The sequence below is a fragment of the Haliotis rubra genome, unplaced genomic scaffold (genome assembly GCF_003918875.1).
Source record: "Haliotis rubra isolate DU_JTF1 unplaced genomic scaffold, ASM391887v1 Scf415, whole genome shotgun sequence".
Classification (NCBI taxonomy): Eukaryota; Metazoa; Mollusca; class Gastropoda; order Lepetellida; family Haliotidae; genus Haliotis; species Haliotis rubra.
This window is the reverse complement of record NW_025767097.1, coordinates 479695-505943: the sequence shown is the minus strand read 5'-3', so window position 1 is coordinate 505943 and position 26249 is coordinate 479695. Positions and strand designations below refer to the sequence as shown.

The window sequence follows — 26249 nt, the reverse complement described above, 5'->3', positions numbered from 1 at the left end:
AGATTTAATATTTAATAACTTTTCCCATTCATCTTCTCTACTTGACTACTGGATGTTTACCCACTTTAATAAATAACTATGTCTACACATGTAACACAAGACAAATAGTTTCTCTGTTATAAATTCAAAGTATTATTACTAGATTCAACTGAAGATTACCTACAGACTGCCATGACAGCAATTTCCCATGATCGACATGGCAATATGCATATCACATTAGCATCACAGACTATTCTAAATTGGGATCTATGACAGACACCAACCTAGTGAGACAACAACCCTGAAGCAACCTATCTCTAACAGACTCACATTGGTCTCCATGGTAATTATATACTGTCACTGTGCAGACAGACGTACATTGGCCATTGTCGTAATGTACACTTACAATTGTCTCGGGGCTAAAATGGTCATAGATGTGCCAGTTGGAACAGACATTTTGTAACTGTCATTGCTCTGAGAGTGAATTCCATTATTCTTTGAGCTAACACCTACTCTGACATCACAATTGAGCTTGACTTGCAATGGCCTGACGATGTCACAATGGGTGTAGTGTCAACAGTGTCACAATGGGTGTAGTGTCAACAGTGTCACAATGGGTGTAGTGCTAACAATCTTACAATGGACATAGTGCTAGAACTGTTTGGTTGAACAGAACCCTGGTATAAACTTATGTAGTAAAACCACAGAATAAGACAACATCCCGTCCCAACCCCAAAATAAATAAATTAATAAATAAAATGAAATAAAATATATCATAGAACCCTCACCATGCTCCCTATATGTAAAAAGGAACTCCCCGAGAAGCACCTGTTCTAATTGTTACAACCTACAGTTACACGACTCACCCTACGTAAGTTTAATGATAATCTACAGATAGTGATAAAGCATCAGTAGGCTCGTAACTACATTGCTAGACCTGCAGCTAGCACATGGCTGACTATCTGAAATGGAACAGATTATCTGCAGAGTGAATGATTGAAAGAAAGGAATCTAGCTTGTCATATCTGTATCATATGATACAACATCCGATACAATGCATCATGCATCACCTACGTCTTACTGCCATATCTTTCTTGAACTACCTAGTTTTCAGTGGTAGAATTCACAGGATCAGGGAACTATCAACTGGCCAAGGAATTGTTTTGACATACTTCAGAGGTAAAATGTCAGTGTTCTTCCTGAAACTCTACATATATAAGATTATATACATGTATTTTGATAAATGTTGATGTTTCATGAAATAATGTTTCCAAAGAGACAACAACTAATTGTACACAGACTGACACAATCAGTTATACAACCCCTAGCAAAATATAAATTCAGTGATATTTCCTTCACTCACACATTATTTTCCCACTAAACAACCACTGACCTATGTCCATGCCAGCACAACCCGAACAGAGCACCACACATGTAAGAACAATTACGTTAGAAATACATGTACGCACTTGAAATTAGTTGTAACATAAGTTCACTGACCTTTTACTGTCAAATAGTAATTAAAGAAATTGAATATTTTTTAAATCAAAGAAATATTTTTGTTTTTACAATACAGAAACCAAATCTGACTGTCTGCCAACATGTTTTGTAACTGTTCCCTCTCAAGCTTCGTCTTCTCCTTCAACTGCCTCCTCTACTTCTCTATACAACATGACGTCTGCCCAACTGGTGCTGGTTTCCCAACTGCCCAAGAGCTATCAGTGGTATCTTCAATATTAATCAAAAGAATGTCAATGTAATGCAGATATTTTCAAAACAAACTTTGAAAGAATGGCAAGTCTTTATGGATGATCAACTTCTTTACTGTACAATAGCGACGTTTTGGTATAGACACTTATACCATTTTCAAGAAGATATAAGTATCTATACCGAAACATTGCTATTGGACAATACAGCAGTTGATCATCCATACAGACTTGTCATTCCTATTGCTTACAATTTCTAGAAGGCCTCTCAAACAGTACAAGCACTGAAGTTTTTGACATTCACAAATACAGACGTTGTGGTGTTTAACTTATTTCTGGGCATATATATATATTACATCTAACATCAAATTAACATCAGCACATAAAGCTATTGCAGCATGCAAACCTCCACATAATTATATCTTTATCCTATAATCGTATAATTCACTTCAAACACACACTAAAACAACAATATACTTCCATAAAACAATTATCTGTGAGTATTCTACCTTCACTGGGATTAAAAACTGGAAAGACGTATAGAAGTCAGTTATTTTCTCATCTTTGGAAAATCTGATTCCAGGGGAACTTGCATAAAGAGTGCTATACATACCTGTTAGTATTCACATCAAACAACATAACTAATTATTGGAAACTATGTGATCAATGATTCATTTCAATACAAAAATATTTTTACAAAATTATGAACATAATTATGATAGCAGTGCTCCATCCCTGAAAAGTGGCAACCAGCAATCAAACGTGTCTGCCATTAAGAAGCCGACACTACAAGGGAGGACTGTAACAAGGCAGGAGATGACACAACCACATGTCTAACTGCTTCTAACCTGTTAACAAATTCAATGTCAAACTGACATCAGCCATAACCCAGACTTCAACGGGAACCCGAACTCTAACCTGATGAAACCCTGACTGTTACCCAAAATCTGATCTTAATCTTGCATGATCATAGATTCCTGCCACACCAAAGGGACATAACTCTATAAAGGGACAACTCTAGACTCTGATGCCTTTCATAACAGGGATTCTGTCCATGTCCTGTTACAGTCCTCCCACATTAGTAACCATGGCAACACAAGATGTAACAGATTATGTTACTGATAAAACAGCTTGATACATGTACAACATAAAATTAACAAATACGTCTGAAATATCATACAAATTTAAACAATGACATAAAAACCCTGAACTTGGCCAGCACAGGCTGAAATGCAATATGAAAAAAATGCATTTGTATCCCATACAAAGCCCCCTAAGTAATTATATGAATGGGTAACTAGGACTACAATGCAGACATTATTCAGTTTCCCAATCATCAGATGTGTTTATTATGTTGAAATGAGATATTATGCTATGTGAGAGATCGCTGTTATCATGGTAACACACAATGGTTTGTTGTTTAATGCCACGCCCGTCAATATTCCATATGAGGCAATCAGCTTGACTTCACTATCAGTTTCTGAATAATTCTTACAATTTTATCAGGACAAACTTCTCACTGACAATAGAAATAACAAAACGTGAGCATAAGAGTATGACCTTGTTTGACATGATACGTCTGCAAGAAGATTGGATGCCAGCTCCATAGGAGGTCACTTCAGATGCAAGCAGTGACCACCCATTCAGCCCCGGGCCTTCTACATCCTTAGTACGTCCATTCATACATGTTTTTCTCAATACAATTTGTACTTGTGGGTAAAAAGCTGCATTAATACATTTTTGTTATCATTTTACCCATCACATACATGTATTGAGCTGTTAATAACCGCCATGATATCTATACCCAAAATGGTGCGCTATTGAGGCTATGTTTTCTTCTGAGACAAGTTTCTTTTACAAAATTCATAAATGTCTTAATTACAGTGAATGACCAAATCATGACAGAGAGCTGGCATCTTGTTAGCTCAAAACCATTAATTTTGATTGGGTGATCAAAGTTTGTCCTCAAATCTTGCAGACAGGTATCGTATTGGAGAGATTATCATGAGATTTAAGTGCGATTAGTATACAAATATGAGAGAAATGGCTCAAAATAGATACAATATATTGTATGGAAACCTTACATGAGATTTTTAACTTACAAACGTTTTCAAAATTTACCTCCATCATACAAACTCATTAATAAATAAGTAATCAGTCATGGATACAGGAATGGTCATATTTACCATAATTCCACATAGAACCATAATGGCAAGTACTGGCAGATTTCCGTTAACAGTAACCCACTTATCTGGCCTGATTGCTGCCCCTTATCTGCTTACCTTGAGGTATAATATGTTCCACATGTCATATCATCCAGTCTCAACCAGTTAACTGCTGCTTGTCGACATGTTGTCTAAACTCAATAAGTATAATTGCACATGGCAGTGTTTACCAAGAAAACAATATGTCCCTGTGGTGAAATTCTGTCAAATGTGTGCTATCAACTACTCCATTAGCAGAAATTATAGTCTGTTATCTATTAACAGGATCTGGAGACAATCACTGTTAAGCTTGGCTTTCCTTCAGCTGACTTCATAAACTAACCAAAACTGGGGCTCCTTTCACGAAGCAACCTTTACTAAGGTTACCCTTAACTCCCATTCTTTAACACTGCACTAAGGTTACCTTAGTGTCTTACAATCACCTTAGTGCTCTGTGAAAGGAGGCCCAAGTCAAGTATGTGTGAGTATTTGACTACACTGTCCCCAAAGGTTGTTTCTAGAATCAACATGATAAATATATTGCTTGATGATATCAGACCATTTGTGAAATACTGTAGATGACATGAAAACAACTTTCAGCAACTCTCACAGTTTGATTGTCAATGTACTCCCAGCATGACTGTACACCATGTTGGAGGAATGAAGTGGTCACATGATCAACATTCATGTTTTGTTCATGCAGTTATGACACACAGACATGTTGTTTGTTTCCTGGCTTTGTGTGAATAGCAGAATAGAAATCAGTAAGTGCTGGATGTTATTCTATTAAGTTCAAGGTCATGTTAAACATTTTCACAAGCTTCTGAGAGAAGGCTCCATTAAGCTTCCAACATGATAAGGCCCTCAACTCATCAGCTGTTCAACGAGAGTTATGTTATTGTGACTGACAGCCTAAGAGATGGATAAGAATCATGTATTTCTAAATTTGTGGCTTTTAACAATTTACTGTTTAATCCACTCCTGAATCTCTAGATGTTAGACTGGAGTCAGGTGATAAACAAGATTTGTTTTGAGAATAATGGTACTACTGCATCAGTTTTTCATAATTTGTTAAACATGTTACGGAAACATTTTGAAAATAAAACAATTTGGCATATTTTAGCACAAAAAGGTATGCTCAACTGAACCGCTTACGTTCAACAAAATCACATGTCACATTGCTATGTACAACAGCTAAGGAAACCACAGCAATCTCCTTCAAACATACCTAAGCAAGCCTGAGAGGATGCTCTTTCTATAGCGCTTTCCTAAATAGGCAACATTTGAAATGAATCTATTTTTAGCAAGCACCCATGTTGGGAGTGCCTTCTTGCTTACTGAGTTACTTCCTTACTCAATAAAGGGTAATACATGTTGTAAATATCCCATAAGAATTAGATTAAAAAATATTAAAAACCTACAATAATTTTGTTTTCAATTTTCACATTTGAAGTTTTCTTTTGTGCTGATTTTCCAGCTTCACGTCATTCCTATGATAATTGCGGCATTTTATATCTTTATTTAACAATGAATTAAGGACTAAAAACGTATGAAACAAAACACATGACACGCTTCTCAACCTACAGAGACACTGATGATGAGCAACATAACGACACATACGAAAGGTGCACGTTTGATCAGTTGGGATTAAAATCAACAACTACTGACAACATCAGGTCTGCTCTACAATTCAATAAATATATGAAAATAACAAGGGAGGTAATTCCAGTCAGTCAATGTCTCAGCTTTTCTTCTCTTTGCCGTTGGTAGTAGATTTTGGTGGGGGTTTCGAGGTGATTGTGAAACAGTATATGCCCAGGTAGTCGCAGATTTCTTGACAAACGATGTAAGAATATTTCACAATGTCTACTGTCACATAGAGCTGGGAAAAAAAGGGAGAAAATATTTTAATTGTACAGGCAGTTGACATGTATACATTGTTACATTCAAGTGTAGCTATTATCGAGCTGAAAATTGCCAAAGTCACTAGGAAAGAAATACAAATTCAAGATGGCTGAAATGGCAGCCAAATGAAAATTGGATCTTAATTCAGTGAATGTCACTTTTACAGTTAAGCAAGTTTTGTGACTGGATTAAACTAAACATATCAAGAGGACTCACTCGTATAACCTGAAGAATTTGAACGTTATCTTTGTGCAACTTGTATTGAGAATAGCAATGTTGTTGGTTTCAACCTCAGGGGCAACCTTCTACAGATAAGCAAGACTGCCATAATACTGAAGGCCATGAAACACATATCTCATACATTGGTCACCATCAGATGCACATTCTGGAGTACTGTTTCATCCTCAATGATAAGAGTGAGGATTACATCACTTCCCAAACAAAGTTACAGTAAAGATGCCTCGCAGATTGATCCAGATACCTTTGATAGCAGAATGGAGAAGAGATAAACTGGCTTATTCGGGATTGTTAAGGATTATCAAAGCTTATTCAAGCTTATTAAGGTTTATGCAAACCAGAAGTCTTGTGGATTTGGCATTTTAGTCTCAAGTTATGTCACGCATACTTACAGAGCATATCCACAACAGGAAGTATTCATTGAAGAAGTTATTGAAGTACTGGTTTAAGAACATCAGTCCAGGTCCCACCAACCCTGAGTCCAGCAAGTTCATCTCGCTCTTTGTCATATTCGCCACCTGAAATATACACAAGTCCATTACCATGGATACCATGTCTAGAATGGCAGTACTCTACCAAATAGTTACAAGTACAATCACTGACTTATCGGATGTATTTCAAAAATTCTAGGAACTGAAAGTAAAACATTTTGGCACCTGGTGGTAACCGTAATTTGTAAGACTGGCTATAAAGAACAATAATTGGAAAGACTGTCGATGAGGAAGATTACAAATAATTATTGATGATATCATACATAAACTGTTATGATGAAATCAATTAACTTGGACAACGCACATAGTTAGGTCTGTATCCATGGACTGCTTCTACATCATGTTTCAGACTATGGTTTTAGCCATCCAAGCATAGATATGGCACCTCACCAGTAATGTGAAGCATGTTGATTTCTCTTTTTTCCCTTTTTGGTCAAAGTTACAGTACAATGTTTATGAATATATTGATATTCAGCTAAGGATTATCATCTCTATCATCTATATAGATAGCCAGCCCTATGAGCTTCACAGAAAACCTAAGAAATTAGTCATGGTAGCCAATGTCATCATGCCATTAAAACTGAAATACTGTTGAGTTTACCACCACTTTGATGAGTCAGTCATCTCATCCCATTACGGGCGGTGGGGTAGCCTAGTGGTTAAAGCGTTGGCTCGTCACGCCGAAGACCCGGGTTTGAATCCGCACATGGGTACAATGTGTGAAGCCCATTTCTGGTGTCCCCCGCCGTGATATTGCTGGATTATTGCTACAAGCGGCGTAAAACCAAACTCAGTCAGTCAGTCAGTCATCCCATTACAGAGTTATTAAAAGGCATTTAGAAGTTGGACGAACATGAATACATGACACGCTGTATTCACCCTTTGTACTGACGTAGCATTCACCTGATGAAGGAGCAAGAATTAGATCTGAAACGTCGTGTAAAGAATAAAAACAAGTTGTTATCCATAAAACGTGTCATGTATTCATTCCATTACCATTACATAAAACCAAACTCGTTACACAAGCAAATCCAGCAATTGTTAGTCATGTTTAACAGTTCATGACACTGCTAAGGGCCATAACTCTGTAAAACATACTGCAAAGTTTTGTCAAGGGCTATCCTACATGGGAGGGTAAATGATGTGAACACATTCAACTCACCACCAATCTGTTGGTGACTTTTGCTGCCAGCAGCCCAAAACTAAGTATATAAAGACATGGATGACGCTCGAACACGTGAGTGGGTGACTTCGCCTGGATGAGGGTGCCCAGGACGAGCGCCAGGATGATGGGGAACACTGGGAATATTGTACTGGTGCCCTGGAAATATACACAATATCATCATAGGACTAGTCTGATGTGTAATGCTGTATATCATCAACATTACACTGGAAATATACACAATATCATCATAGGACTAGTCTGATGTGTAATGCTGTATATCATCAACATTACCCTGGAAATATACACAATATCATCATAGGACTAGTCTGATGTGTAATGCTGTATATCATCAACATTACCCTGGAAATATACACAATATCATCATAGGACTAGTCTGATGTGTAATGCTGTATATCATCAACATTACCCTGGAAATATACACAATATCATCATAGGACTAGTCTGATGTGTAGTGCTGTATATCATCAACGTTACCCTGGAAATATACACAATATCATCATAGGACTAGTCTAATGTGTAGTGCTGTATATCATCAACATTACCCTGGAAATATACACAATATCATCATAGGACCAGTCTGATGTGTAGTGCTGTATATCATCAACATTACCCTGGAAATATACACAATATCATCATAGGACTAGTCTGATGTGTAGTGCTGTATATCATCAACATTACACTGGAAATATACACAATATCATCATAGGACTAGTCTGATGTGTAATGCTGTATATCATCAACATTACCCTGGAAAAATACACAATATCATCATAGGACTAGTCTGATGTGTAGTGCTGTATATCATCAACATTACCCTGGAAATATACACAATATCATCATAGGACTAGTCTGATGTGTAGTGCTATATATCATCAACATTACCCTGGAAATATACACAATATCATCATAGGACTAGTCTGATGTGTAATGCTGTATATCATCAACATTACACTGGAAATATACACAATATCATCATAGGACTAGTCTGATGTGTAATGCTGTATATCATCAACATTACCCTGGAAATATACACAATATCATCATAGGACTAGTCTGATGTGTAGTGCTGTATATCATCAACATTACCCTGGAAATATACACAATATCATCATAGGACTAGTCTGATGTGTAGTGCTGTATATCATCAACATTACCCTGGAAATATACACAATATCATCATAGGACTAGTCTGATGTGTAGTGCTGTATATCATCAACATTACCCTGGAAATATACACAATATCATCATAGGACTAGTCTGATGTGTAGTGCTGTATATCATCAACATTACCCTGGAAATATACACAATATCATCATAGGACTAGTCTGATGTGTAATGCTGTATATCATCAACATTACCCTGGAAATATACACAATATCATCATAGGACTAGTCTGATGTGTAGTGCTGTATATCATCAACATTACCCTGGAAATATACACAATATCATCATAGGACTAGTCTGATGTGTAGTGCTATATATCATCAACATTACCCTGGAAATATACACAATATCATCATAGGACTAGTCTGATGTGTAGTGCTGTATATCGTCAACATTATGTCTCCACTGATCATAAACAGTTCACAGATTGTTTATTTACACAAATATCTGTAGACAGAAGGTCAACATCAGGGGCAAGTAACTCAAGTCCATTCCATCCTTTTATCAGCCAATCAGAAAACAGTAGACCACTAGTGTGTGTGGCCTAAATGTTTTGATCTCCAGTCTACATATTCCTTTTCTGATCGCTTGAATGAGACTGTGATAATAATTTCTATAGGATTTGCTTGACACCCCTTAAATGTTTAACTCTTGGCATTAGATCCTGGATAAGGATTCCTTGACCGCCATAGCTTGTTTGAATCAGGTTCTAATGATGAAGCTGGAATAATCCTGTATTAAAATAACTGCAAAAATGTGCAGTTACACCAGTACTTGACTCGCTTTTTAAAAAGATATTTCAAATACAACTGTGAATGTCTTACTGCCTAAGGACTTTTCCCCCTTAAACTAATACACAGGAACAAGCATTTTCCACCATAAACATCAGTCGTGACCATCGTCTCTTTCGATTTCTACGGAATAGACAGACGTTCTTGAATTAGATATACAAAGTATTCTTCGAAACAGGTATTTTGTTTGGGTGTTAGTGTTGGGAATTGGTCAAAATCTCATAATTGATGATTGGTTCATTACAACCGATCAATCATCAAAAATAATTGGTTAGCATCATTTATCAAAGTTTCTGTTATCTTTGTTAATGCACACACACAAAATAAAGAAAAAACATGTTGCAATTTTGTTTTTTGCAAATTGCACAAAATCCATTGGCAAATTTCGCATATTCAAAGGAAGATTAGTATGTTAGGAACACAGATTTCCTGGATTCTTAAAAATAAATTCAATCATGACTTGGAACGAGCTTGTAGTGCTTATGAAATATAAATTTAATGGCACAGACAAAACCAACCTTGTGTAAATTATTGTTGATGCAAACAAGTGTTCCAAAATTGGTTGTGTTCGATTATGAGAAAGCACAATCGATTGCTTGGTCGTTTAGGCACTGCGACCAATCTTCGATTATTTCAATTAATCGGACTACCACTAGTGGCTGATGGGTCAGAGACATTTATCAAACAAGACAAGATACAGTGGATGGCAGGAGACAAGTTGAGAAATGCTTACCGCAACAGTGGATCCGTTCTTGCCCACGCCACCCTTCATGACACACAAGTAAGTGCGGTACATCGCCACGGCTGCTCCAAACAGGCTGAATAGTATCACTAGAATCTTCATCTCCATCCCTAAGATGGGGATCTGCAAGGAACATCAGATGTTGGGAAGGATGAAACAGCAGTCATTCCTCAATGTTTCAGAGCAATGTTTCAGGGTCACCTATCCTGATATATAAATTACTGATCTAGTCAGCAACATATTTGTTACTGAAGCAACAATAACCCATGCCGATGGATGAGCAACAAACACTGAACTCAGCAATATTCCAGCTATATGGCGGCGGCGGTCAGTAAATAATCGTCTGGACAGGACAAACCAGTGATCAGCAGCATGAACATTGATCTATGCAATTGGGAACCGATGACACATGTCAACCAAGTCAGCGAGTCTGACCACCCGATCCCGTTAGTCGCAACTTACGACAAGCATAGGTTACTGAGGACCAATTCTGACCCGGATCTTCACGGGTCCAATGATGCAATAGGAATGAAGACCTGCAAAGAACCAACCTGAGTATGTGATTGTTTAAGTCATTTCTTTCAACCAACACAAGTATCTAGCCAAACTTCCCAAGGGACACTGATGCTGCACCTACCTGTATATCCCAGAATGAATCCCCCATTATTGTAGATACTAGGTGCACAAACATAACTGTAAACTGGCCCTCCGTGGCATCCAGGCTGAAATGAAACACATTGTGGTCACCATGGTTACAGGGGTTAATAGGATCTTACACAGGATCACCTGCAATACTGACAACATAGTACTGGTAGGCCACCCGGAGTTGACATTAAGGAAGAGTCTTATTTCTTCTGGCAACTAATTTCACAATGTTGTGACAATTTGCACTGTCCATACTTTTCGTGTCATTACAATACCATGCATATGGGACGGAAGACTTATGTACAATAAACTATCTTGATTTTGAGTCAGTTTGTCTAATTGTAAATGTTTCTTAAGGTCTAGTAAAAGTCAAGGGAGTATGTCAGCTAGCAACTGCAAGGCCGTTTTCCGCTACAGGGGAAAGGCTGCATTTTGATTTGTTTAATGGTTTGTTTCTGTCTACTGGGCAAGTTTAGAGCAAAGAAGCACATAAGTGGTCTTAACCAATTACCAAGATGATTGTTCTTACAGCTCTCTTATCTTTACTGTATACCATATGTTATTTGAGTTAAATTAACCAGCAGAAACCTTAAAACTCAAGTCCATTTCACTATATGACGTCAAGGAACACCATAATCCTCTACAACAGTTTGATATGAACTGTAACATCCACACACTGTACAACAAATTATCAAATAAAATCTTTCATTATGCAAGAACTTCCACTTAATGAGGTGCACTGTTATATCTAGACGAATTCAATACTCACGGGCCAAACCTGAGTTTACCGCAGACGTAAGCCTGCCAATGTGCACAGTAAAATAAAAACACAGCCATTAAGTTCTCGAACAGCATCCATCCTGGGTTCTTCCCCAGCTTCATTGCGATGCTCACACCCAGCATGACGAACACTGAAATAACAAAATATTGGTGAGTGGAATGGAATGGAGAGACAATTTGTGTTCGGGACACCAGTCAAAGTCTGTTAATATATAATGTCAGGATTTCCAAATATTCACTGGAACATAAGCAGTCACATGTAGTTGGACAGAAACACATGCATGTATCAGGAATCGAATGAAACCTTCTTCAGTGCAGCCTTAGGTATTAAATTTGTTGCACTAGACAAAAACAGGTTGCACCAGTTGCATGATATTTTTTTAGTGCTTGAGTTTTGGTACTGATGATTTAGAACATCAAAATTATCCTGGGTCTGATCGGATCATTATGTCTTCCGTCATAAAGTTTCACATTAACATTAACAGTAAGAGTCATTCAACCACGGTCAACCACAACCCACCTAGTCATCAGAGTCACTGCTACAAGAACCACGGTCCACCTAGTCATCAGAGTCACTGCTACAAGAACCACGGTCCACCTAGTCATCAGAGTCACTGCTACAAGACAGTTCCTCATCATTCTGTTTTCACATTAACATAAACAGTAACAGTCATTCAACCACGGTCAACCACAACCCACCTAGTCATCAGAGTCACTGCTACAAGAACCACGGTCCACCTAGTCATCAGGGTCACTGCTACAAGAACCACGGTCCACCTAGTCATCAGAGTCACTGCTACAAGGCAGTTCCTCATCATTCTGTTTTCCAGAACCACGGTCCACCTAGTCATCAGAGTCACTGCTACAAGGCAGTTCCTCATCATTCTGTTTTCCAGAACCATGGTCCACCTAGTCATCAGAGTCACTGCTACAAGGCAGTTCCTCATCATTCTGTTTTCCAGAACCACGGTCCACCTAGTCATCAGAGTCACTGCTACAAGGCAGTTCCTCATCATTCTGTTTTCCAGAACCATGGTCCACCTAGTCATCAGAGTCACTGCTACAAGGCAGTTCCTCATCATTCTGTTTTCCAGAACCACGGTCCACCTAGTCATCAGAGTCACTGCTACAAGGCAGTTCCTCATCATTCTGTTTTCCAGAACCAAGGTCCACCTAGTCATCAGAGTCACTGCTACAAGACAGTTCCTCATCATTCTGTTTTCCAGAACCACGGTCCACCTAGTCATCAGAGTCACTGCTACAAGGCAGTTCCTCATCATTCTGTTTTCCAGAACCACGGTCCACCTAGTCATCAGAGTCACTGCTACAAGGCAGTTCCTCATCATTCTGTTTTCCAGAACCATGGTCCACCTAGTCATCAGAGTCACTGCTACAAGGCAGTTCCTCATCATTCTGTTTTCCAGAACCACGGTCCACCTAGTCATCAGAGTCACTGCTACAAGGCAGTTCCTCATCATTCTGTTTTCCAGAACCACGGTCCACCTAGTCATCAGAGTCACTGCTACAAGGCAGTTCCTCATCATTCTGTTTTCCAGAACCACGGGCCACCTAGTCATCAGAGTCACTGCTACAAGACAGTTCCTCATCATTCTGTTTTCCAGAACCACGGGCCACCTAGTCATCAGAGTCACTGCTACAAGACAGTTCCTCATCATTCTGTTTTTCAGAACCACAGGCCACCTAGTCATCAGAGTCACTGCTACAAGACAGTTCCTCATCATTCTGTTTTCCAGCTGGTCTGTGTTCTTTGAACAACAAAATATTAACATGCACTGGGAGTATGTTGGCATAAATACACTCGAATGTCCCTTTCTAATGCTTTGTTCAGATTAAAAGATTTCCGGATATCTGAATCTCAACATTTACCCCCTTTGCCCAAATTCTTTGCAAAAAAACTCTTTAATATAATGCTTATGGTTATGCAAGTATTTTGCTGAGTCAAAATCTACATTGTATCCCTTCAGTGGACACAAGTGGAGAAACAGGCGATAAGAAACATGGCTATTTAAACAAGAGTCATCAGAAGATGACATATCCCCCCAGCCCCCACATCTTTGAAAGAACAAATCATCTGACAGTTACTTAAAGTCCAGCTTGATTTTACACTAAGTGCAAATCGTTTTCCATGGAAATGATGAAAAACATAAATGACAAAAATCTGCAAATAGCACAAGGCACCAATTCAAGATCAGCCTCACATAGCTGCCAAGTTTTACTGAAAGATATTAAGAAGTTTTTGAAACGAAACCAACCCCTCCCTTTTGAGACTAAGTCTAAATCGTTTCCATGGAAACCTAGAAAAATAAAAAAGACAAAAATCTGTAAATAGCAAAAGGCACCACTTTGGGATCTGCCTCACATATCTGCCAAGTTTTGCTGAAAGATATTAAGAAGTTTTCGAGTTGTGCTCCGGAAACGAAGCCCACCCCTTCCCTTTGGGACTAAGTTCGATTTGTTTCCATGGAAACCGGGAAAAATAAAAATGCCAAAAATCTGCAAATAGCAAAAGGCACCATTTAAGGTTCTGTTTGATATATCTACCAAGTTTTGCTGAAAAATATGGAACGGTTCTTGAGTTATGCTCGAAACGAAACCCACCCTCACTTTTGGGACTAAGTCCGAATCGTTTCCATGGAAGCAGGAAAGATAAATTTTGCTGGACATAATTATTCACCATTTAAATTGTGTTTTCTGCAGAGGTTAAGATTACTGTGTGTATTTTCTCATAACTAAGCCAGAAATAACAATCAGCTGTGCACATGTTTCCTTCCCATCTACAGGTGATTCAAGCAGACTGACTGACTGAGTTTGGTTTTTACGCCGCTTTTAGCAATATTCCAGCAACATCACGGCAGGGGACACTAGAAATGGGCTTCACACATTGTGCCCATGTGGGGATTCGAACCCGGGTCTTCGGCGTGACGAGTCAACGCTTTAACCACTAGGCTACCCCACCGCCCCGATTCAAGCAGAAAGTATACATCAATATGATTTCATGGAAATTTCATGCAGTGTTCGGAATAAATGGAATCTGAAACCTGAAACCAATAGTATGTCAGAAACAATATATAGAATACCATGGTACGTTTATTGCAGCAGTTATTACATATATTTCAGATAATAATGACAATAAGTAAAGCACTTGGGAGCAAATGACTGCTATTGCCGGATAGTTTTTATGCAAGGAACAATTTGATCAGTCACCGTTGAGATTTTCTCCTATGTTCTTGTTTCAATTCCGTTGGCATGTTGGCATATAGCGGACTACAAGAAATATGGCTCTTTACATGTCAAAGTATGGCAATTATGTTATTAACAAAAGGAATGTCGACAGTAACAAACACCCAGCTATTATGCCTCATTTACACAAGACAGTCTTTGAGTGAGTGAGTGAGTGAGTGAGTGAGTGAGTGAGTGAGTGAGTGAGTGAGTGAGTGAATGAATGAATGAATGAGAGTGTGTGAGGTGAGATGAGGCGAGGGAAATGAGGTGAAATTGGGTTTAACGTAGTGCTTGAGAATATTTCTCTCATATGACGACGTGCATGCGTGTGTATGTGTATGTGTGGCTGCTTGTACTAGTCCAGACTGAAGCGGGTTTTATAGCTCTAGCCCACTTAGATACCACGCCGCAGTGAAGCATGAATACCCCACTCAGACACATTATACTGACTCGATCCGACCAGTCCTTGTTGTACTCCATTAATGCCGAGCACCAGGCAGGGACCAACAAGTACCATATTTTAATGTCTTTAGGTATGACGCAGTCGGGATCGAACCCACAACCTTGAGCTCTCGAGGGGCTCTAAACCACTACACCATGGAGGCTGAGTGTGTGTGTGTGAGAGAGAGAGAGAGAGAGAGAGAGAGAGAGAGAGAGAGAGAGAGAGAGAGAGAGAGAGAGAGAGAGAGAGAGAGAGAGAGAGAGAGAGAGAGAGAGAGAGAGAGAGAGAGAGAAAGACAGAGAGAAAGACAGAGAGAGACAGAGAGAGAGAGAGAGAGAGAGAGAGAGAGAGAGAGAGAGAGACAGAGAGAGAGAGAGAGAGAGAGAAAGAGAGAGAGGAGAGAGAGAGAGAGAGAGAGAGAGAGAGAGAGAGAGACAGAGAGAGACAGAGAGAGAGAGAGAAAGAGAGAGAAAGACAGAGAGAAAGACAGAGAGAGAGAGAGAGAGAGAGAGAGACAGAGAGAGAGAGAGAGAGAGAAAGACAGAGAGAGAGACAGAGAGAGACAGAGAGAAAGAGAGAGAAAAGAGACAGAGAGAGACAGAGAGAAAGAGAGAGAGAGAGAGAGAGAGAGAGAGAGAAAGACAGAGAGAGAGACAGAGAGAGAGAGAGAAAGAGAGAGAGAGACAGAGAGAGAGAGACAGAGAGAGACAGAGAGAGAGAGAGAGAGAGAGAGAGAGAGAGAGAGAGAGACAGAGAGAGAGAGAGAGAGAGAGAGAGAGAGAGAGAGAGAGAGAGACAGAGAGAGAGAGAGAGAGAGAGAGAGAGAGAGAGAGAGAGAGAGAGAGAGAGAGAGAGAGAGAGAGAGAGACAGAGAGAGAGAGAGAGAGACAGAGAGAGACAGAGAGAAAGAGAGAGAGAGAGACAGAGAGAGACAGAGAGATTAAGAGAGAGAGCAGCAGCAGTTGCCATTATGTTCCAGTAACAGCTGAAACACATTGTATGAGTTCCTTCTTGATATGGTTTATCATGTAATGTAGTATTGATTTATGGAACACGATACTGAGCCACAGATCGCCTCAATTTACAGAGTTTATTCCTCTGGTTCAGCCTCCAGTTTGATGAATACACATGTAAAATGGCATTGAGCACATGTGCTGCAACACACTGCATATTGCTGTATCTGTGACCATAGCAGCACATTGAGAACAGATACATGAATACACAACTGACACACAACTGTTTAACACAACATCAACACAGTCATAAAGTCTTAATTATTATATCATCACAGTTACAAAGTCTCACTTTGTATGATATCACCACAGTCACACTTTTTATGATATCACTAAGTCATTACATATCATTACAGAACTTAAGTTTCATATAATACAGAACCATCCTAATATATTTATAATTATTGGCTGTTCAAGAAGGCAATATCATGTTCAATGGACCAATACCGTGTCTTAAAGAAGGTCATGTGACTAATGAAAATACAGATGTTCATGTATATCACACAGAAGGTCATGATATGATGTCACTTCCATAGTACAATGATTTATCTTGATTCTGTACTGTCTGCCAAGGGCAGTCAAACTTAGAATTATTTTGTTCAAAATTGGTAGTTTTTTATTAAGATTGTATTTTTGCAAATTCAACATTTCTTTTAGTGTGACAATGAAACTTAAGCAACACTGGCTCTTTTACTTTACATACCCTGCTGTCAGTGAAGTACACAAGTAAACTCGAAAAAACATCAGCTCTAACTGATTTCAATATGGTGGGAAATATTTCCTTGATTCAGGAATTTGTACTGACATGTCTTTCCGATATGGGGTCAAATGTCAGCCTCTCCACAGGTCGAGAAATACCTGAGTATAGTCCAAATGTCGATATTGTATATACAGGTACTGTAAGTTAAAGGTCACATGCAACCAAAAAATCAAACATAATTAAAACACAATTATCACTTATTCATGACATATAATATACATTGCTGATTATGAAAAAACATATAAACAAAATTATAAGCGTACAATCGCAAATCAAAAGTGCCAAGTTTTGTACTTGGGTTTACTTCCCAAGAAACGAAGCAGCCGGGATACCGAAACCAGTCAGAGCGGGTGGGTGTGCACTCAAGTGTAACGGCTAGTTCATTTGCCAATTATTATTATAGGATATTTCTATAGCGCACATATCCACGCAGCTAGTCCATGTTCAAGGCGCTGGTATATTGTCCCTCGATCACTGGATGTCATTGAATGTCAATCTCAATGGAACATCGTAACATCAATCTCATTCAACTCCCTGGGGAGTATACAACTCTTGCTGCCACAAGGCACACTGAGTTACTGTGGCTCTCTCATCCTAACCAGGTACCCATTCACAGCTGGATGGACTGGGACACATAGTCACAGTACTTTGTCCAACTTTAATGCATGTTGCTGTATCCGCAACTACATGTAGGTGTTTGCATGTATTCATGTGGCCACCATCTGGTCATATACCAACGGATTCGTGGGTTCTTTTTAGTGCATAGGGTTGTGTACTGTACACTAGGGGTTGTGACAACACTGAAAGAGTCTGCACACAAAGTTGACTCCAAGGTTTTTTACACCCGGTCACAGGTGGGCTCAATCCCGGCACCTCAACCTCGCTGCATCAGTAGCCTGGCGCCTTAGCCAGCTCGCCCACCGATGCCCTCACGGCTCATTGTGTGTGTGTATACAGAGATGTTGGGTTTTGTAAATACATGCTCATTTTTTTGTGTATAACATTTTGCAATCAACAGACATCATAACACGTCATGTGTACAAGTATCACACCTGTCTGTCTGTGTAATTACATAATGTGACAGAGACAGAACTCGGGCCATAAATGCCTTTTGTGTATGGTGTATAGCCTGATAGGTTCAGATTGATAAGTTCAAATTGCATGTGGTCAGTGATCGAAGTTGTGTATTGAATATTGTCATTAGCAGACAGGCAAGCAAACACATAGGTGTCAATAAAACAGACATTGAGTTTTGTCTGTGACAACGACATATCTATATCACAGTTAGAAATTCTGTCAACGCTAAATAATGACATTGCTTTTAAGTATCGAACTGAGAAAGTGACTCAGTAAGAAGAACGTGTGGTGAAATAGACAAATGAAATTATATAAACAGTTAAATCGGTAATCTACTGTCATAACATATAAAAAGCTCGCGCCTGTGAAATATCAACAAAACATTAGAAAAATAGCTCACATGAAAGCCTTCACCGAGTATTCACCACCAGTGAAGGTTTTCCGTTTTGAAATGTCGAACGCCTCACTGATTGACACATAGCTGAGTAGATCTAGATCCTAACAAGGTTCTTTTATGTAATGAGTAGATTAAAAAACTATTTGTTTTGGTTAGACTACTCCTGCTCACGACCTTATAATCCAGACATCCCGCTTCCAAGCTGCTCGAACCTATTTCACTGTGCATGTGCTATGAGCGCAGCCCAGCCCAGCTGTTGAAACCACTTTTCACCCCAAGCGCTGGGGTGAATTTAGTGAATCGTTTGAACTCCGATTTCGCTGGGTTTTTTTCATTGCATTATTTTTTCAACTTTATAAGTTGAATTTGCATTTTTGATGATTGGTATCTGTAAGTCCATACTGAAAGGTATCAGAATCTGCAAAGTTGTGTTTTACGTTGCATGTGAACTTTAATATAATAATAAGTAAAGTTATTACTACACATCACTTGCGTGAAACTTGAAGAATATCATAAATACACACTGAATATGCATAAAGATAAACACCTGGATTTGTGGATTGTATTCTGAGACTTACCTGTTGACACGGAGTCACACCCATGGTCAAACAGCTCTCCGAGGGGTGTGTTGGACTTCGTACGCCGTGCCTGCTTGCCATCGATGGCGTCCAGGGACTGGTAGACGAACAGTCCAAAACCACACAGAAAGTACGCCCAAGATGGCACCTGTAGAGAGGACAAAAATCAGATACAAGTATTGTGAGGAGGTATAAAGGTCATGCAAGTTGGAACACAAGCAGAACGCTAATCAGGACATAGGTAAGGAAGCAAGAAGTGTCACAAGTAAGGACTTTACTCAGGTAGGGAAATAAATAAGCATGCAGGTCCAGAAAATGGGGTCAAAGAGGGTTAGACAAGACGCCAGATTCTCAAATTCACCTGCCCGATGGCCAGGTTAAAATTTAAACATGTAAGATATTTTGTGGGCAGGTAAGTTTTGGTCAAGGCTAGCAAGTTTTACATCTAACCAGCCCTGTGATTCAGCTGAAATTTTTGGGAGTTTCATACCCTGCAAGTGCAAAAATATGGACATAGGTAATAAATATGGGACATAGTAACAAAGTAACGACCCAAAGAAGGATTCAGGTCATTCAACTTTCAAGTAACGACCCAAGGAAGGATTCAGGTCATTCAACTTTCAAGTAACGACCCAAGGTGGGATTCAGCTCCTTCAACTTTCAAGTAATGACCCAAGGAGGGATTCAGGTCATTCAACTTTCAAGTAACGACCCAAGGAGGGATTCAGGTCATTCAACTTTCAAGTAACAACCCAAGGAGGGATTCAGCTCCTTCAACTTTCAAGTAACGACCCAGGTCAGGAGGGGAGGATTCAGGTCATTCAACTTTCAAGTAATGACCCAAGGAGGGATTCTCTCCTTCAACTTTCAAGGAGGAGGGATTCAGGTCATTCAACTTTCAAGTAATGACCCAAGGAGGGATTCAGGTCATTCAACTTTCAAGTAATGACCCAAGGAGGGATTCAGCTCATTCAACTTTCAAGTAATGACCAAGGAGGGATTCAGGTCATTCAACTTTCAAGTAACGAGGGGGATTCAGGTCATTCAACTTTCAAGTAACGACCAAGGAGGATTCAGGTCATTCAACTCCAGGTCCCAAGGAGGATTCAGGTCATTCAACTTTCAAGTAACGACCCAAGGAGGGATTCAGCTCCTTCAACTTTCAAGTAACGACCCAAGGAGGGATTCAGGTCATTCAACTTTCAAGTAACGACCCAAGGAGGGATTCAGCTCCTTCAACTTTCAAGTAACAACCCAAGGAGGGATTCAGGTCATTCAACTTTCAAGTAACGACCCAAGGAGGGATTCAGCTCCTTCAACTTTCAAGTAACAACCCAAGGAGGGATTCAGGTCATTCAACTTTCAAGTAATGCAACCCAACAAAGGATTCAGGTCATTCAACTTTCAAGTAACCCAAGGAGGGATTCAGGTCATTCAAGGAGGGATTCAGGTCATTCAACTTTCAAGTAACAACCCAAGGAGGGATTCAGGTCATTCAACTTTCAAGTAACAACCCAAGGAGGGATTCAGGTCATTCAACTTTCAAGTAACAACCCAAGGTGGGATTCAGGTCATTCAACTTTCAAGTAACAACCCAAGGAGGGATTCAGGTCATTCAACTTTCAAGTAACAACCCAAGGAGGGATTCAGGTCATTCAACTTTCAAATGTAACGGACAGGTCATTCCAAGGAGGGATTCAGGTCATTCAACTTTCAAGTAATTCAACTTTCAAGTCCAAGGAGGGATTCAGGTCATTCACACTCATTCAAGTAACGACCCAAGGAGGGATTCAGCTCCTTCAACTTTCAAGTAACGACCCAAGGAGGGATTCAGGTCATTCAACTTTCAAGTAACAATTCCTTTCAAAGGAGGGATTCAGGTCATTCAACTTTCAAGTAATGACCCAAGGAGGGATTCAGGTCATTCAACTTTCAAGTAACGACCCAAAGGAGGGATTCAGGTCATTCAACTTTCAAGTAATGACCCAAGGAGGGATTCAGGTCATTCAACTTTCAAGTAATGACCCAAGGAGGGATTCAGGTCATTCAACTTTCAAGTAACGACCCAAGGAGGGATTCAGGTCATTCAACTTTCAAGTAACGACCCAAGGAGGGATTCAACTTTCAAGTAAGGTCATTCAACTTTCAAGTAACGACCCAAGGAGGGATTCAGGTCATTCAACTTTCAAGTAACGACCCAAAGAGGGATTCAGGTCATTCACACTCAAGTCAAGTAACGACCCAAGGAGGGATTCAGGTCATTCAACTTTCAAGTTTCAACGACCCAAGGAGGGATTCAGGTCATTCAACTTTCAAGTAATGACCCAAGGAGGGATTCAGGTCATTCAACTTTCAAGTAACGACCCAAGGAGGGATTCAGGTCATTCAACTTTCAAGTAACGACCCAAGGAGGGATTCAGCTCATTCAACTTTCAAGTAACGACCCAAGGAGGGATTCAGGTCATTCAACTTTCAAGTAATGACCCAAGGAGGGATTCAGGTCATTCAACTTTCAAGTAATGACCCAAGGAGGGATTCAGGTCATTCAACTTTCAAGTAACGACCCAAGGAGGAGGGGTCATTCAGCTCAAATGCTTCCCAACTTCAGCTCCTTCAACTTTCAAGTAACGACCTAAGGAGGGATTCAGGTCATTCAACTTTCAAGGTACGACTCAAGGAGGGATTCAGGTCATGCAAGTAGACACACAAGTAAAGACAAGTAATAACTCGAGTGAGTGAGTGAGTAAGTGAGTGAGTGAGTGAATACTATGAGTGAGTGAGTGAATAACACGAGTGAGTGAGTGAGTGAGTTTAGTTTTACGCCACACTCAGCAATATTCCAGCTATATGGCGGAGGTTAAGTTAATAACTGAGTCTGGACCAGACAATCCAGTGGTCAACAGCATGAGCATCGATCTACGCAATTGGGATACAATGACATGTGTCAACCAAGTCAGCAACCCTGACCACCTAATCCCGTTAGTAGCCTCTTACAATAATAACACAAGTAACGACATGTTTAATGACACAAGTAATGGAGGTAGGGACACCCCTATTTTAATGATTCTTATTTCCATTTTGATACCTGGAACCCCACTTTATCATTACCCAAAATACCTCATACCCTAAATGTTCAATACTTTGACCCCGAATGTAATATTACCATTGGTCCCTGAAATTCATAAGTGTACAGATCTATACCATGTATACCAAAAGCCTGATAAATTAACTGCACACTTGGAAATGTGACCCTGTGACAAGACCCATGACAAAGTTGATCATGACCATGGTCACCGTGATGAATATCTCTAGTTATATAATGGCTGAATGATTAGCTCCTATCTCTGACCGGGATATAACATGTATAACACACTCTATGAGAATAGTTACCAAAGGTCACTACATACACTTGACACATTGGACATTTACACTGAAGTGACATTTCCGGGAATATCATAGACAGTTAAATCCCTTTAACAAGTATTGCGACATGTCCTTTTGACAAAGTGTTTACATACAATGAAGCACAATATGGGATTTCCTCATCATGAAGTCAACTTATATTGATTAAAAAATGCAAAGATGTTTGCCAAATCTTGAAAGACAAAGATGTGTTGAGGCACATAATGTAAACATAACATTTTTTCGCAGGGAATGAAATAACGTAATATTCATATCTTCCTCATTATAACCACAACATGTTTTAAATCCACCATAACATAGATTTAACATATTTAATGTTTTATTCAGTCAGATAACAAAATGATATTCTGGCCCACCCAAAGTAATTAGTTACAAAAATATGGTTGAAATTAATCACTAATGACACGACTACCATGTTTACACAAATCAAGAGTGGTTGACAGCAAGTGTTTTACAATACAAGAAATATCAATCAATTCCTTGGTAACTCAGTATTTGCCAAGCTCACAACAGCCGACCGTATGGGCTGCAGGAAGCCCAGGCTTGCTGACTTGGTGGATTGCTTGTCATACATAGTATTCCAATATTCCATGGATGAATGATGCTGATGCCAATCACTGGATTGTCTGGTCCAGATTTAAATATTTATAGGTCAGTCTCATAAAGCTTAAATATTGCTGAATGCATAATTAAACAACAAACAAGTAATTTAGGGATGCTTTTGGTATGTTTTGTGGTCAATAAAATACATATATTTCAAATTAACTTACCAAAGCTTAATAGTAGTGTATGTAAAACTTTCAAGTCTGTAGATTTATGAACAACAGTACATGGGTTTTCTGACTTCAACTATTTCCAGGTTTTAATAACCACTTTGTGGAGAGTATCGGATAAATAAACCTGGGTCCCGATTAGTGGTGTTCCGATTAATTTAAATAATCGAAGATTGGTCGCAGTGACCAAACGACCAAGCAATCGATCACATTTTCTCATAATCGAACATAAACGATTTTGGAGCTACTGTTTTAGTCTTTGAAATACTTGACAATGGAACATATCGTTGAAGTTGTCAGGGCCTGAAAACGTGTTTAATTCTTAGAAAACTCACTTCACTAACTGAAAAACCATGACTGAATATTTCTTGAAGACTCCGGGAAGTTTATGTTCATGATATATTAGTCATCACTTTAAAGTAGCAAGTTGCATCATGTTATACATATCTGCAATAACAACCTGGATACGAAAATCTGAAAATGATGCTAACCAATTTTTGTCGATGATCGTTAGTTGGTAAAGAAGCAATCATCAATTGTGAGATTTCAACCAATTCCCAACACTAGTCCCGATCCACAGAGCTTTCATAACACTACTACCTGCCGCAAGTCTACAGTCTATCATAGGCTTATGAATGTAGTAGGGCTACAAATGTTTGGTGGATCGGAACCCTGAAGTCTTAGAACTAGTAGTCTGTGTTTCTACTGTGTAAGTCACCCTATCTGTGCTGCACGAGAAATGTCTCTATGATCAAGATCCATGAGTGCACATGCTGGTTGCAAGTTGATCTTAACACGTTGACTGCCTATCACGAGTATACTCGTAGTATCAATTCTGGCCGAATTTGCCACTACGAGTTATCTCATAGCTATATCAGTGGTATTTTAAAACAAGTTTCACATGTTGGTAAAATAGGCACAAAAAACAAACGTCTCCTGGCGTTCTCTGGTACCACCAGGAGACGATTGCTTCTTGTGCTCTTTTGCCAACATGTGAAACTTGTTTTAAAATACCACCGATATAGCTATGAGACAACTCATAGTGGTAAACTGGGCCAGACATTGATACTACGAGTATATGGTGGCAGTCAACGTGTTAACAATACATGGTACAAGTCACTCAACTATCACTTGACTATTACATGCTGTAATTAAAAATATATATAAAAAATCCACTGTTTTTAGTGATTCTCATCCTCAGATGAAAGGATTACCAACTTACAAATATGTGAAAATATTCAACCGTTAATCTCACACCATTCTGGGATGTGTCCCTGTACCAGTTTCCTTGGGACAAATATGGGACTGGATGAGCTTATGGATGAAACATATGTCCATATCTCCAGCTACTAATATTACACATATCACATCCTTAGCTAGTTTGCTTGCTAGCAGCATATACAGTAAGCAAAACAAGTTGTAGGAAAGTAGGACACTGATCACACACATAAACATGTCTCAGCTGTCTAATATGATCAGAACCATTTACTACATCTGCAATGTATATTATCAATTTCTAGTCATAAATTAATTTTGTGAAAATACATATTACATCTTGGTGAAGTGTACAACCAGCTTCAATGAGCAGCCTAACACTGTAACATAGCTAGTGCACCAGCTGGCAGCTGTTGTTATTGACTGAAATGAATGTACGCTAGGTAACACCTGGTAGCACAAACAAATCATACTCGACATTTATATTGTCACTGCAATTGGTTCATCATTAACAATGATGATCATGTTTTCTAACAGAGCTTGAAAAGCCTTTAGTACTGTTTACATGGTGATTGAAGTTAAGCATGCAACTCAAGGGGTCCTTACGTTAAAACTTACAGATTAAGGGGCTCACTAGATTCAACCTTTGAAAAGGCCTCAACGACCACAGGATAACCTTAATTTCAGTAGGTTTAATGCAGCTTTGAACTGTAGCCTAGTCAGCTTGATGGCGGAAGACCAGATGGAATACAGTTCTTAGACATTTACCGTATTGGTAAAAATACTAGAATACACTACACAGGGGTGGCGCTGACAAACATAGACTGACTGACTGAGTTTGGTTTTAAGACGCTTTTAGCAATATTCCAGCAACATCATGGCGAGGGACACCAGAAATGGGCTTCACACATTGTTCCCATGTTGGGATTCGAACTCGGGTCTTCGGTGTGACGAGCCAACGCTTTAACCACTAGGCTCCCTCACCACCCCTGACAAACAGAGAAACATGACCAGGAGAAACCAGGGTGTAAATCCACGACCAGAGGTTCCAGGCCTGTCAAAGGGACAGTACTCTGCACAGTGACAGGGGTGGAAATAACTTTAAAATTGCTAGTGTCCTCCGGTACAGTGGAACATGTAAAATCACTTGCCCCGATACTTGTTCCACTATACCAGCTGTTTTTCTTGTTCATTTTTTAAATAGACAACAAAATTAACATTGGAAAGTCAACTGGACACCGGTACAGAGTGATATACAAATTTGCTTGCCCGATGTCCCACTTCAGTGAATTTTTTTAGTCGGGCAAGCAAATTCGTGGTATGGTTATTTCAACCCCTGAGTGAACTATGCTGCCAGAAATAGGTAGGGCACCTGTGCCTTCCTAAATGTTTTGGAAGACTATTGTTTGTGACTGGTAAAAGGCCATTTGGCAGCTAATTGATAAACATGACAAAAAGGCTGATTACCATACCAGTATATTACAACTGCCAATCTGAG

At 39.3% G+C, this 26249-nt stretch overlaps 1 protein-coding gene across 1 annotated transcript in view; it reads right to left on the bottom strand.

Annotated features, from left to right (window-relative positions):
- Positions 1–19: 19 nt before the first annotated feature.
- LOC124288320 (choline/ethanolaminephosphotransferase 1-like) overlaps positions 20–26249 on the bottom strand; it is a 31638-nt gene continuing 5408 nt past the window's right edge. Inside the window, exons 2-8 of the mRNA XM_046724828.1 lie at positions 19341–19488; positions 11820–11961; positions 11043–11127; positions 10397–10528; positions 7685–7843; positions 6424–6549; positions 20–5771 (exon numbers count right to left, since the gene is read on the bottom strand). Of these exons, the coding sequence (XP_046580784.1) occupies positions 5631–5771; positions 6424–6549; positions 7685–7843; positions 10397–10528; positions 11043–11127; positions 11820–11961; positions 19341–19488 (933 nt within the window). The 3' untranslated portion in view covers positions 20–5630. The remainder of the gene's footprint in view (positions 5772–6423; positions 6550–7684; positions 7844–10396; positions 10529–11042; positions 11128–11819; positions 11962–19340; positions 19489–26249) is intronic.